Here is a 14,241-nt window from a genome sequence, read left to right as displayed (position 1 = left end):
TGACTTAAACTTCGCGTTACAGCCTGTCTTGAAAAACTGGGCGTCGATACCCAAGTTCCCTCAGCATGTAAACTACAGAGAAGTGTGATGCTCTTGCGCATTCCCGATTTTCTCCAGCTGTCCTCCGCCCAGATACCCCGACAGCAAGGAACTCTGGGACTCATTTGCTCCGACTCCGTATCGAAGTGAGACCGGATCGTCCGGGTCAGATCCGACCCGGAGTCGCTTGCTATCTGGTTAAACAGTGGGTCTTGGGCCACGCACCGAAGGAAGTCTGCAAGAGGTGAGTGCACATCGCCGCTCCATCTGCAGCAAAGCCACACAAGGATTCGGTGGCGATTGGCAGCAGAGAACCTCCCCACCCCCCCCCCCCCCCCCCCCCCCCCTTACCATCCCAAGACACAAAAAATGCCAAAGGGCAACCCCACACAGAAATGTCAGACGGCCCCCTTTTTCTCCCGCCTCCCCAAAAGCCCCCGCGCGCACTCGCTCTGTCTTTCATTTCCATGTCTTGTCCGACCACAACGACATCGCTGACAAAAAAAAAAAAAACGAGGAAGGAATGCGCTGCGAAAAAAAAGGGCGGCCTCGCTGACAGCATGATGAATGCGACAAGCGACCGTCCTTTATCCCCGGCGGAGAAAACACACGCACTGCCGGTCCGCCCAAAGCGCCGCGCGCATAGCCCTCCAAGGGGAACGATTCACCCCCGCCGGTTGTCGGCGGAACATGACATCAGTGTCGGGACTTGTGTCTTTTCTTTCACCAGCATGCGCGCGCCATTGTCTCGCGGACAAACGCGGTGACAAGAGGGAGAGAGCGAACAGAGACCTCCGTGTTTATCGGATGAAAGGAAGCAACGTCGCCAAGACAGTTTTGGTTGTTTCGTGGACACAAAAAAAAACCGAGTCTCAAAAGCGAAACAAACTGGGTTTAGTAAGAGCATCGGGGGTAAAATGAGAAGACAAGGCCATGACAGAGAGTGTTATGTTGTCAGTGTGTGTTCTGTGGGATGCTTCTGACTCACAGCTTCCAGATTTTTTTTTCTCGTCATGTGTGGGGTCCCTTCCAGAAGTCTTAAGATTAATTGGTCTAGTTTCTGGAGTCTTAAACTCTCCAAGCCTGCAAACCCCACTTGATGAGTGATTGCATTTCCTACGATCCAATCCCTAGTAAAATTATATTCTAACACTTGTTATACGGAATAATGAAACTATAATAATAATAATAATAATAATAATAACAACAGTAGCATGTAGGCTGGACCAGTCAGTAGTTTGATTTGTGTAGTTATAAGAATATATGCAGAAGGAGCATAGCATGTGTTGTTCGTTTATTAATTAATTTATTTATTTATTTATTCACATGTTTGTCATGACCCACCACCGGGTGTCTATCTTGGTGTTAATGGTATCTCTACAGTAAACTGTCCAGTGTTAGTTCAACTCAAACAGATTACATTTGGTTCCACTCTGCACCAGAGTGGGGCCAAATAATATGTGTTGGAGTTGAAATAACACTGGACATTTTACTGTGTAAATTTGTCATTTTGTGCTCTTTTATTTCCCGCAGTGACGGTCCAGGATGCAGTCTTGTCTTTGACCCAGTGTCTGCAAGATTCAGATCCAAACTCTGGGGTCCAGCTCCCCAAATGAGGGTCTAGGACCCCTGCAGGTCAGCAAGGGCCTCCCATGAGAATTTTAAAAAAAATGTAAAAAAATATGTTCCTCATTGTAAGATAAGTTTCATAGTTTACATCATTTTGGAATTGTATTAACAATAAAGCGCATCCACGAGTCAGTATATCCATAACAAAAGTTCAATAATTGTTTAAAACTATTCGCCGTTAATAGCTACCGTTTGGAACCTATTATAGCCAATGAAGAGGGTCAACGCTTCAACATTTTATAAGATGACGGTGCTGGTCATTTTAGAGGAACTTGAGTTTAATAGTTTGCAAACTATCCTCCTGCTCTGTAGGATAGTGCACTTATATAAAATGGGATGGTTGGATTATATTGCAACTTTCGTCTCCTCAGAAATATTTCTCTATATAACATTCTTTGAAATGTGGTCACAGCTAGTAACGACAGACATTTCTGAACGTTTCCATCGTTCCGCGTGCATGCATCGAACTTCCCGTGCCACCCAAATGGACAAACCCCGCGAGTGAAAAAGCTTTCAAAAACACACCGGTAAGTGTCAGGTACGGTGAAACCTGTCATGAACGTCAGTCAAATATTACATGGTTTCTGGTGCTGCAAAAAAAATACCTACATGGCCACGTCACGTTTCCCATCACTCAATTAAATTGTAATCTGCTACGAATTTTCCTATGAAAGGAGAGCTTGGATTTATTTGATGTAGTTTAAATGCGAAACCCCAAAAAGCCCCAAAACAGCTTTCTGGGTGAACTCGGGGGCACCAGAGACACAATATTTATTCTTCCTCTTGGAAAGCCTCAGCGGCACAGTTACTGCCATAAATAGCAACTGCCACTGAATTAAGCATGCAATACGCACGAAGGAAAGACTGAAGCCTGGTTTTCTCGTTATTTTATGGGCCTATTCTGATTAAATTTCAACGCTTAATAACTCAAAAAATTTTACAATATGAGAAATGGAATCCGCTTGTTTTTGCTGTACGTTGAAAGAAAGCGAGTGCAGAATTGTGATCATTTTAACTCTGAAAAATAAAAAATGTTCAGGGGCTCCTTCACTTATTGTTAGAGCATAAATTGCAATGGGAAAGAGTTCCCCATTGATGATTTTCTTATCGTTCAGCAAAACATATTTTTCATATTACAGTAACTATAACAACACTAATAGTAGGCTTGTAGCAGTGCTATTAATACTAAGTTGTCTTCATCCTAATAATACTCATAGAAACAAGTCATTTAACATTAAAACCATTGTAACAAGTTTTGCTGTTTGTTTCTGTTTTCATGCGACCGTATAAGATACAGCGTTTTCCACATGGCTGACCTTGATCAATAATAATAATAATAATATATTTAGAGCAGTGCTTAAATATTGCTGATGTTATTTTAATCTACACTGGTAAAAAGCTGGCATTCTACCTCCCTTTATTCAGTAGTCGCCGCCGATTCGCAGTCGGTTAAGCGGTTGAAAGCACTACACACGTGTGATTGAATCGCCTCCATTATCATCCGTTAGGTTGCTTAAAGTAATGTTAATTTTTCACCGAATGCAATACTCTTGTTGATGACTATGTGCTTTGGAATGAATGTTGCGCGGCAATTTTTTTTTAAATACCTTATTCATACATCTTTATGTTGTCAAGCACATCACAATGTTCGATTTCAATCATACATTGCTTTTTTAATTTAAAAAATCGGACTCTTTGTGACTGTATTTCAAATTCATATTCATAATTTAATCGTCTGATGTTATATGATGATATATGGCCGGGATTAACAGGTTTAATTCAAGTTATTAAATACAATAAATCTGCTTATAGTGTTCACACCGCACGTGTTTTGTATTGGGAAACAGACAGCGGGCATTAGTAATCCCGTTGTATTTTTATATTTACAAACATATGCATTTAATAGAGGAATGCACCTGTTTTGTTTGTGCATAACCTAAGCCTATTTAAAGCCTAGTATAGCCAGTTCTGACCAATTAAATTACTTACATTCTTCAAACGCGGCTTGTTTATTCTTGGTGATGGTTCTTTTTTTAAGCATATTTTTAAGCATTAATTATATCTGCTATAAACTGAGAGATGTTGGGCCTAAGTCTACCAGCAAATGTTTTATTCATTTTTATTTCATATTTTGGTCATCTTAAATAAGCCCTCCATCTGCGGACGAGATATTTGTTTCCGTATTATATTTCTTACATGGGCACATCAGTTCACCACATAAACATTTCGCGTTGTTCAACGGCAATTGCGTATGTCTCGAACATTTTGCGAAGCCCATTTTGAAGACGCACCAAAGGCACGGGCTCCGCACCAACTGCCAGTTTAAAACAAATGTTATTTTACAAAATTGTCAGAATGGAACAACTATCTCTATAGTGGTGTGTACAGAGCAGAGACTACTCATTGACAGCAATTGAGGTTATGAAGTTATTTTAATTGATTATTGTTTCTTTATCTTCATTTGTCGGTTAATTTGGCTATAGGCACTGAGTGACCATGAACATTTATTCAAATGAACGTTTCATGTGGAGCGTTATTACCCCCGAAGAAGTTTTGGAATTCTCTACGAAATGTTATGAAACTACCACACAGGCACATAACCACATAATGAAGGGAAATTTCTGCGTCCAACACTGAAGCAATTATACATTTAGATCATATTACTTGGAGCAAACCTGACCTCCGTCGTGCGCGGGATGTATTTGCGACGCTAGAGCTGGAAAAACCTCCTCTCTCGCGCGTGGTGTGTTTGTTTTTGTTAGAGTGGCTTGTGAGTATTTGCCAATAACTACAGCAAAGAAAATTGAAATCAGAACTGCGGTTCATACAAATAAAAGTGAACGCACTTACCGACACATTCGTTCGCTTCTCTGGCGGTTGCGCGTTGCCAAGGTCGGTCGTAATGAAACGGTTTACATCTGTCGCACTCCGGTCCGGCGGTGTTGTGCTTGCACTCGCAGACCACATTTCCGTCTCGGTCCTTCACGCACCGCGAAGCGTGGCCGTTGCACTTGCACCGGCCGCCGACCTGCAGGTCCGACACGGCGTAGTAATACGAGTCCCGGGCCAACTCCGAGTCGTCCTCGTTCTCGTCCCCGAAGGTGTGCAGTCGGCTGAAGGCCACCTTGATGTCTGTGGCCGTCACCCAGTCTTGAAGCACGGGTGAGTTGTCGAAGTCGTGCGCTGACGGTCTACCATCCAACGTGCTGAACGCGATAAGGCCCCCAGAGAGAGGATGCATGTCCGTGTGGGAATCGGTGCAGATGGCTTCTTGCTCGTTCTGCTTTGTGATCGTAGCTTTGTTTTGTTTGTTGTACATCTTTTTGCAGTGCGTTGAATAGAACTGAAAGGGCACCCATGACTTGCCGTAGTCCATCGACTTATAGATGGCCATGGATTCCGGTCGCGGCGAGCAGAACTGAAGGCTCACGTAGGTGACTTCGAATTTTTTTCCTAAAGACAACGTCAAAGTGACGTTCTGCGGGTACTGTATGTAATTTTCTGACTGCCAGCACGTGAGGTTATGGGGGTTGTTCAGATCTGTCAGATACGCCGGCGGGTGCGACTTCTTCGGGTCTCCGGCGTCGCAGATGTGGCAGTTCCTGTTTCTCTCTTCTCCGCTCTCGGTCACGACGCAGTACCGCGCGGCCGGTTTCCCACAGGTGCTCGTCACGCGCACTTCCTTGCCGAACGCGGAGTTCACGAAATCGGGAATGCATCTTCTCGGGTTACCGGTCTCGTCATAGCACGGGTCGGGCGGAGAGGTCTGCGCCGCGAACATGCTCATCCCGTAACCACCAAATGCTCCGTGTGCCATTGAGCAGGCAGCCACCAAAGTGAGCCAAGCCTCAAACATTGTAATCCTTGCTCTCCCGTGTCTCCTGCGCTGAAATATACAACCGTGAAAGGGGGATATGCTTTACATATTTTATATTTTTTTAAAAACAATCTCAGTTAAGTGCATCGCATTGAATTAACAAAACAGAAGACAAGAGGACCTTAAGAAGCAACACCTGTAATTATGTTTATGTCTGAAATAATACAAAGTTATCCACAATCAAACACGTGCCGATAGAGTTTTAACAATGACACACACATACAGACACTGAAATTATGCAGTTATATCTGATAACAATATACCGATGGTTATCATTATCCTTAACGTGGTTTGCAGAAGTTACACAAACCCTTGATCTTTAACACGTTATCGCCATGCGTAAAGTATGCGAATTGAAACTTCTTACGAGGTAAAGAAATCTCCAGGACACTGTACCTCGGAATAACAGCTCAGCTTGGCAGTGAGAGTACACTTTTTAAAATTATGCTGAAGCCTATAACGCTCACTCCTTCTGTTTTGCGCGAATAACGCAAGCTCGTTTTTTCGTAGTTCTTTCTTTCTTTTTAATTCTCTTGTTTCTTGGAACCTAGAGGCAAAAATTCTACAGAAGACCCGAAGTTTCTCTGTCCCGGTCTCAAACTCAGTGCCCCCCTTGTCTCTTTCTCCCTCTCTTTCTATGTGTCTAGGACTCTCACTATCTGTATTGACGAGCCAGCGGAGCCTCGACGGTGCTTGAGGTCACCTAGCGGGGTAACGTTCAGCGCGCGAAAGGAGCGAACAGCGACACCCACTGGTAGGTAACCAATGTGCAAGACGGGAGCGCGAAGCTGACGTGAGATTCCGCAAGGGACAGAGGATCTGTAATGGACCTTCTTTAACCGAATTTCTCCACGGTGAGGCCGGCTTTACATCAAATTGATGTGTGACTTTAGTGACTTTATTCTTCCTAACAACCCTAAACACAATGCAACGATTTGTATTTTCATTCAGGAAGGTTATATTAAAAGCACACGATTTGTGTCAAAGCAGGACTTTTAATTGAACACGCGAGTGTATCATCTTAAGTGCTTACAATTAATTGTAATTATGTACGTATTATGTACGTATACAATATGCTTATCAACCATTTGATGCGTTTCATTATTATGGCTTTCCATGCGTTTTGTATGCACTGTGTGACATCTTTCAATTACGTCATGCATTGCCCAAGACTTTGCAGTCGCGCACGTGGTAGGCTACCACACTGAGCCTCTACCATATTTGCAAATATTAATTTTATTTGTTAAGATACAGTGTACACCTGCGCATGAACACCACAATACATTTGGATCATGTATTTTCTTTTTGTATTCCAACAATAATTTACATTCATAAGTCTGACCACATTGCTGGGTTGCTTATTTATTTATTTATAAAAGTTTCCGAAAAAAACACTGTGACAAATGCCAATTTAATATAAAGGAATCTAATATTTAGTATCTGTCTATGTAGGCCTATAAACATCAGTGATGTACAACTCAACAGTTTGCGTAATATGGGTTATGGCATGTTTTGTGATAGTAGGCTACTACTATCTTACTTATTTTTTGAATAATAGGCTACTGCTAAGTATACTTTAGCGACCCATAAATGTGATATGCAACTTCAGTGAATTGCAATTTGCTGTTAATTTTCAGCCACTTAAATTGCAAATCGATGAGTTAGGCCATATTATACACACTTTAACTTAAAATTTGAGATAGCAAGCGTCCTTCCACATTGTCTTTAAAGTTTTCACGGTGTCTACACATTTACATGTCTACGAATTCGTTCATTATAGTTCTTATATGTTCGACAAGACGTGTCATCTTTGTTATTCAGTCTCCGTTTACTTAATATGAACAAATTGCATTTTGATTGTGGAAATAAATCAAGGTTGGAGGCTTGTGTCGCTGTTTCTGTTCTAATGAGCGCGCGCTCGAGTCTCGTTTTAAATGGCGACTGTCCTCTCATTGCTGTCCTGTCGTAGACCATCCCTCCAGAAAGGCGAACTGGGCCTCACTTCATTAAGTAGCCTGTTCCAACACTAGAACTATGGGCTTAATTTGTCGACCATGCCTCGCAACCCGATTTTAAAAAGCACAACAAAAAAAAACAGCCATATAACTTGATGTTTCTAACTATGTTCGTTAGACAACTTGTTTGTGTTTTGCGACGGAGGAGCCCCCCTGTTAAGGGCACTGCAGTGTATTTGTGGGCACACCAAGCGACAGGTTGAGCCTTTTTAAATCCTTCTTTTCACCAAATCCGTCACACTCGAGGCCCCGAGAAACGAGGCTCTATGCAAATACTCCCCCCGCTGAATGTCGCTGGAAAACAGGCGAAGTGAAAGGTCCGCCATAAATTGAATTAGATCTTGATTAATCTGTTCCAGGCCCTAGTCTCTCAGCGGGGCGTCTCTGGCACTGCGAGCCGCTCTCTGCGTCGGGCATTGGGCAGCCGGAGTGTCGACTGCCCGCGCTCTGCCCGCTCTCCCCAACCAATGTTCCCTCATTGACAGCGTCGTAATGAGGGAATTGTTAACCGTTAACCGTGAAATATCCCACCCCTTCCCCTCCCCTCCAAATCCTTTTCCAATTGATTTTCACAATCCATTTAATTAGAAGAGTGAAAGGTCAGCGGTAACGATACCAATTACGCGCACCAGTTCGAATGAAAGAGCAAACCCCAGCGCGCGCGCAACGGGACAGGTTCAGATTAAGGGGTTTTTACTAAAGTCTCGTTTTATGAAGACCAATTAAAGCCAAGGAGAATGATGTCCGTCGCGTAAAACATGTTCCAAAATTAGAGAAGTAATCCTAACCCCCCAGGTTAACAAAAAACTAAATATACCAGAACACTCTTTGTGCCATTGTAAAAAGATATATTTTGGGCCCCCTGGTGGTTGCATGGTGTCATACATGGTAATGTTCAGGACTGAGATGAGGAAAATGCCCACCCCATCCAGAACAAATAAATAAACTTACGACTGTGGGTGTGATCTGCAAACAATCAAGCGTAATGTTGTCTATATATTGTTTATTGTTATAAAGTATAATGAGAAACGGGGTCATTTCAAGTACATGCGAACCTCTGATGTTTCAGGTTTTTATTTACCCCTGCCTAATTAAATGCATAGTAGCGAAAAATGTCGACGTGAAGACAGTTGAAATGGTAAAATGTATTGCAGCCACCAGACTGAAATGTGGATTATAGGCTATTGAATTGTTAAATGTTTTCTTTTGTTAATGCATATACCGGTTTATTCGTTTGTTCTGTTGAACAAAAACGAAAGATTAAAATACCATTGTAAAGTCATTGTTGACGACTTAGTAACCTCAAGCCCCGTATTAGAACCCACTGATCCGGATAGTCAGTTCACTTTCATGTTTTCAGTTGGTCTACATACATTGCGAGAGCCAATTACAGAGTTTGTGACATTTTTGTAAAATATATATATATATTTTTTTAAATAAAAAATTTGGAAAATTAAGAAGTTATCAATATGTGAAAGCATTGTGTTGCGTCTTGTTGCTGTACAAACGATGTATAACACCTGAAAGTAGGCTACTTTTCAAACTGGTAAATATAAAAGTAACACAAGCCAGTAGGTCTTCAATAAGAGATTTAAAAGTTCTATAACGCCGGATAGGCTAAAAAAATAGGCCTATCTGTATAAATGTAAGATCTAGACTGATTGCCATGCAGCCAATTGAATCACGTAGCTGATGTTTGCGGGAGAATAAAATATTGTAAGAGTGTGAACTCTAAAACGACGTAGCTTTTCTAAGTTGGCCTATTAAGGCAAATTGTGTACGAACGATATATTCCTTTCTGTGTTTCTTATACCGATTTTAATTGAATCATTTTCTTTCGTTGGTTTGAATCGATATGAAGTTGCAGAAATGTTCTATAGTCAGGGACTGGACTGGGCCATTGATGTCAAGCTGAATGGGAAATCCGCCTTTTTATTCATTTTATAGTCATCAGTTTATAATTTCACAAGATGGTCAGTTATTTTGGAATAGCGGCTAAAATGGCATTGTCTTGCTATCGGTAATCTTTTCGTTTCTTTCCAGTTAGAAAAAGAGATGAACGCAGGTGCGGTGCAGGTCGTGGGGGCTCCTCTGAACCAAGGCAATTAGACCGTCACTTAGGGGATTAGGGAGAGGGAACCAACAAAGATGGTGATATCCGGAATTAAATCTTCTTCTTGCGTACAGACCTACCTTTAGCAATCAGTGAGTATGCATAGGTGAATAGTACAGTTCCTCACATTAAAATGCTAAATTTCCCCCCAAAAAATTGAACAATAAAAAAAGAAATATATGCGAATTTTTAACTCTCAGCTACATTATTTGTTTGGGGATTGAAATGATGTAGAGACTAAATGTTTTAAAAAAAATTTAATTTAATCTCGACGGCATTGTTAACGGGGAACCTAACATTATCACAAGAATAATTAAAGTGCTAACAGTAAAAGTGGAAATGGCCTGACTGCAATAGATTATTATTATTATTATTATTATTATTATTATTATTCCCTTTAAAAACTTAAATATCAGCTATATTTAGAAAACGCACTCAAATCTGCTGGCTTGTTTTTAGTTATGTCCTGGTGTGGTAAAAATGCCTGGTATTTTATAGGATACGCTTTTGTTTTCGTGTGAAAGGTTGACATTTACAAGAATGTAAATTTTTATTTATATATTTTAAAAAAACGAACAAAAAAAATAATAATACTGCTGTGTAGGGATTGGACCAACTTGCCATGGTTACTGAGCAATTTTCTAATTTTGTGTTAGGTGTTAGATTAGCACCTATATTGTATAGCAAATCCTGTAGTTATATATGTGAAAACAGTTGGTCTTCATTTTTCACAAACGTAGGCCTGCATAGCATTACATTAGTTACTATTATATTAATTTAACAGACGCTGTTTTCGAAAGCAACTTAAATTTACAGCATCTTTTAACTGACTTACAAATTCAAATCAATCAATCAATCAATCAATCAATCAAAACTTTATTTCGGACTCAAGGTCCAAATTAATATATGCCTCCGCACATTTACATAAACAATAATGTCATTAGTTTGCATTACAGTCTGGCATTGACATTTCATTTTAACTGCTTCGTGGACTTCACAGTAGTGCAGAGCAATAAAATATACCAGTCCATCAAATTATAAGAGTAAAGAACAGCAGTATTAATTTGGAACGCTCAAATTAAAATCGCTCATCCGGGTTGAATAATTGTAAACTGTGTATGTGAAAACTAACACTCTAGAGCCATCTTGTGGTGGCGAAGTATATTACCAATAGACAGCTTTCCCCGTCAGACAGTTGCATGCCCAATTGTTTTTGTTAGACAGAATTAAATGATATTACGTTGAATTTACTTAGTAGACACGCTAATCCAGAGTAAGTTTTTAAAAATGAAGAACATCAGTGTTTCTCTTTTAAGAATATCTGTAAAGGCCCATTTATAAGCAATGCTTAGGACGTGCATTGTAAAATGTTAATTGTTAAATTAACTCTTACAGATATGGTCCCAGTTGGACTCGTGAACTCTGTTAGAGTTGAATTAACACTGGACATCTTACTCTGTAGCTGAACAAAACAACTGTTCATATTGTAAATAAAATGGAAATATTCAAGTAAACCATGACTCAAGTAAACCTATCCACCACTAAACCTAACCGTACACAGCTATACCCAAGAATGGTACTACAAAACACATTTAAAAATAACAAAAAGGGGATAGCCAAAGACGGTCAGTGGGTCATGGCTTAATCTGAAGAGGTAGGTTTTCTGTCTTCAGGGAAAACAGGCAAGGTCTCTGCTGTCCTGATCGCTGTAGGAAACTCAGTTCACCACCAGGGGGCCAAAGCAGACAGGAGACATAAGTGCAGGTGTTCAGCAGGATGAGGGGGGCGGTGCCCAGAGGTTGCAGAACAGAGCGTACTAGTTGACGTTTAGTGTAGGGTCCGATTATCTTTTGAAGATAAAACTGAATTGTTTTAATTCGATGTGAGTCGGTGTCAGTAACCAGTCATTATGAAAATGAATATAGAATAAGAACGTTTTTTTTTTTTTGGCTTAATTTTATGTATGAATACGACAGCACAGCATTCATGTCACATGATGACACTGTAAGTGTAATGGTTGTTAGAGTAGGCTGTGCTTGACGTGTTCAGCAATACTTAAGCTTTTATCAAATGCAACAGAAACTGTAATGTGTTGATGTATAACTTTGTGGGTCCAGTAGGATAGTACATCATGTTGTTGTTGTTGACAGACAATTTCACAAAAAAGCAATTAGTACAAGGACTCTTAAAACGATGTGTTAGCTTACTGTAGCCTATAACACAACGCGGTATCTTTTCTCTAATATTGTCTCTTTTGTTATTAAAATACATTAAAATGTTCATTTATTGATCATTACTGACAGTAAAATGTTAATCTAAGTTTGGCGAGAGGACACCACAGTTTTGTGGAGGGCACCCTCGACCATATAATGTCGTCCCAGTTGTCCCATTAGTCCCCCTAGTCGGGACTTTCCTCATACATCTATCTTCCGGTTTAATGTTGGGTCAGCTGATTGGAAAGTCATGTGACTGGATCAAGCCGTGTGCGCAGCGCGAACGATCTTGCTTATTGTTCCTGAAATATGGAGCCTTTAAACATAGTCACGGGACTGTTGCTTTTCATTGTTATCGCTCCAGGTAAGTAAACGTTTTATTGGATTTTCTAACCACGTTTAAACTGTGTGTAGACCTATGTCTCGGCGCTATAAGTTATACATTTGTCCACAATAACCCGCAAAACTGCAGTAAAGCTGGTTAGTTTCGTATTTCACATCTTCGTAAATAGCGGGTGGTGGACTGCAAGGAAAATGAAACGTGCACCTGTCTGAGCTGTGTTGTGGCAGAAATATTAAAGTACCATTTGCCAGATTGTTTTGTTTTTACATATGTCAGAAACCGAAAGCAGCGGCAGCTTCAGTTATCTCTTTTTACACCTTGAATTTCAGGGCATGAAATTGAACACTGAACTTAGCAAAGTAGTTAGCGATAGAACGGAAAAGCGGGGAGGTGTATAGACTTTATTGTTAGAAGAGTTCATACGGCTAACGTAGTCTCTGTCCAACTGGAGTTAGGGAAGTTAGTCTGCTAATAGTTGCTAGCCGCGTAGCTAGTCGTTCTGTGTGTGTGAGTGAGTGATGGTAAACTGTGCTGAACAATGTTTACGGGTCTGGAGAAAATACATTATCAGTAGTTTTCGTGGTTTATTTTTCTGTTTAATTTTGAAGGGAGACGTGATTATTATTATTTTTTTTACAACGCAAAAATCTCGACGTCTTTCTGTAGGTTCTCCGGGCACAGTGCCAGGTGCGGAGTCATGGGGGTATGTGGATGTCCGCGAGGGGGCGCACATGTTCTGGTGGCTGTACCCCGCCAACGACGCGACGAGGAGCTACAAGGAGCTGCCACTCGTGATGTGGCTGCAGGTGAACGACCCAGGACCATTTAATGCTGACATGCTGGGAAAAAAAAAAAACATATCCCGGGCTGGTTGAAAATTAATTTCCTAACTTACTATACTTGAAAGAATAACTTGCACTGCCTGGCACACTGTGACTTTATGTATAGTCATTTATTGATTTCACAATTGTTTTCCTCTGGGTGTCTCCCTACACTACCTCTCATCTTCAGATAATGGAGGATTCAGCGCTATATCGAACATAGAACGGAAATTGCCCTTTTAATTTTTTCCAGATAGATAGATTCTTAATGTCTGAATGACTTTTGTCTTGAAACATCTAGGTTGATAAGTGACTATTTTAGCAAATCTATACACTGATGTGCTTGTTAAGAGTGGGTCTCTGACTGCACTTTGATGTATCCCCCCCCCCCCCAGGGTGGGCCCGGAGGATCCAGCTGCGGTTTTGGGAACTTTGAGGAGATCGGACCCCTGGACAGAGATTTGGCCCCCAGAAAAACATCCTGGGTAAATTTATGCATTTAAAAAAAAAAATCAGAATTTATATGCGTTTGAGTAATTTATAGCCTGCATTTCCTGTCGTCCTTTATTGAACCAAGCTTGCCTTTTCTGCATTTAGGACCTGAGCCCGGGAGTGGAAGGGCACACATGGTTTGCGATTAGGAGGGAGTAGGATGTGAGTATAGCGGAAAAATACTGTTTGAAAATAGCGCCTCTTTTTGTGCGCTCTTCAGGTCAACGCTGCCAGCGTGCTGTTCGTGGACAACCCCGTGGGCACGGGCTACAGCTACACGGACACGGCAGACGCGCTGACCAAGGACGTCGCCATGATCGCGGCGGACATGATGGTCCTGCTGAAAAGCTTCTTCGCGGAAAAGGCGGAATTCCAGGTACGGCAGCGCGAAACGTTGCGCTTACCGCTGGGCCGTTAGCATTATGTTCCCCGTGGCCCGTGTATACCGTTATAGCCCGCGCATGCGTGTCGCGGTTAAAACTTGCCGTTTCATCCCTTTTTTACAGAGCATTCCCTTTTACATATTCTCTGAGTCCTACGGAGGGAAAATGGCCGCGGCTATTGGGCTGGAGCTGACCAAGGTAAAGCCATATGCACCGGACACTCTGGAGGGAGTAAAAGTGACCCGGTCTGGCGGGAGGCAGAAAGGACCACTTGCTTAATTTACCGTCACCTCATGGGGGCGATGTACGCATGATT

The 14,241-nt window shown here is 41.5% G+C and overlaps 2 protein-coding genes across 5 annotated transcripts in view; one reads left to right on the top strand and one right to left on the bottom strand.

Moving 5' to 3' along the window:
• The window catches only part of LOC135242994 (netrin-1-like), a 44,272-nt gene extending 38,075 nt beyond the window's left edge, over positions 1–6,197 (bottom strand). The window contains exons 1-2 of one of the 4 annotated variants that reach the window (XM_064314401.1): positions 5,913–6,197; positions 4,519–5,554 (exon numbers count right to left, since the gene is read on the bottom strand). In XM_064314401.1, the coding sequence (XP_064170471.1) occupies positions 4,519–5,524 (1,006 nt within the window). In that variant the 5' untranslated portion in view covers positions 5,525–5,554; positions 5,913–6,197. The remainder of the gene's footprint in view (positions 1–4,518; positions 5,555–5,912) is intronic. The other 3 variants (XM_064314403.1, XM_064314402.1, XM_064314404.1) reach the window with 3 other exon arrangements.
• A 5,894-nt stretch (positions 6,198–12,091) lies between these two features.
• scpep1 (serine carboxypeptidase 1) overlaps positions 12,092–14,241 on the top strand; it is a 397,664-nt gene continuing 395,514 nt past the window's right edge. Inside the window, exons 1-5 of the mRNA XM_064314405.1 lie at positions 12,092–12,250; positions 12,896–13,035; positions 13,446–13,535; positions 13,763–13,918; positions 14,049–14,123. Of these exons, the coding sequence (XP_064170475.1) occupies positions 12,196–12,250; positions 12,896–13,035; positions 13,446–13,535; positions 13,763–13,918; positions 14,049–14,123 (516 nt within the window). The 5' untranslated portion in view covers positions 12,092–12,195. The remainder of the gene's footprint in view (positions 12,251–12,895; positions 13,036–13,445; positions 13,536–13,762; positions 13,919–14,048; positions 14,124–14,241) is intronic.

The sequence above is a fragment of the Anguilla rostrata genome, chromosome 17 (assembly GCF_018555375.3).
Source record: "Anguilla rostrata isolate EN2019 chromosome 17, ASM1855537v3, whole genome shotgun sequence".
Lineage (NCBI taxonomy): Eukaryota > Metazoa > Chordata > Actinopteri > Anguilliformes > Anguillidae > Anguilla > Anguilla rostrata.
This window is presented reverse-complemented; position numbering and strand designations above follow the sequence as displayed.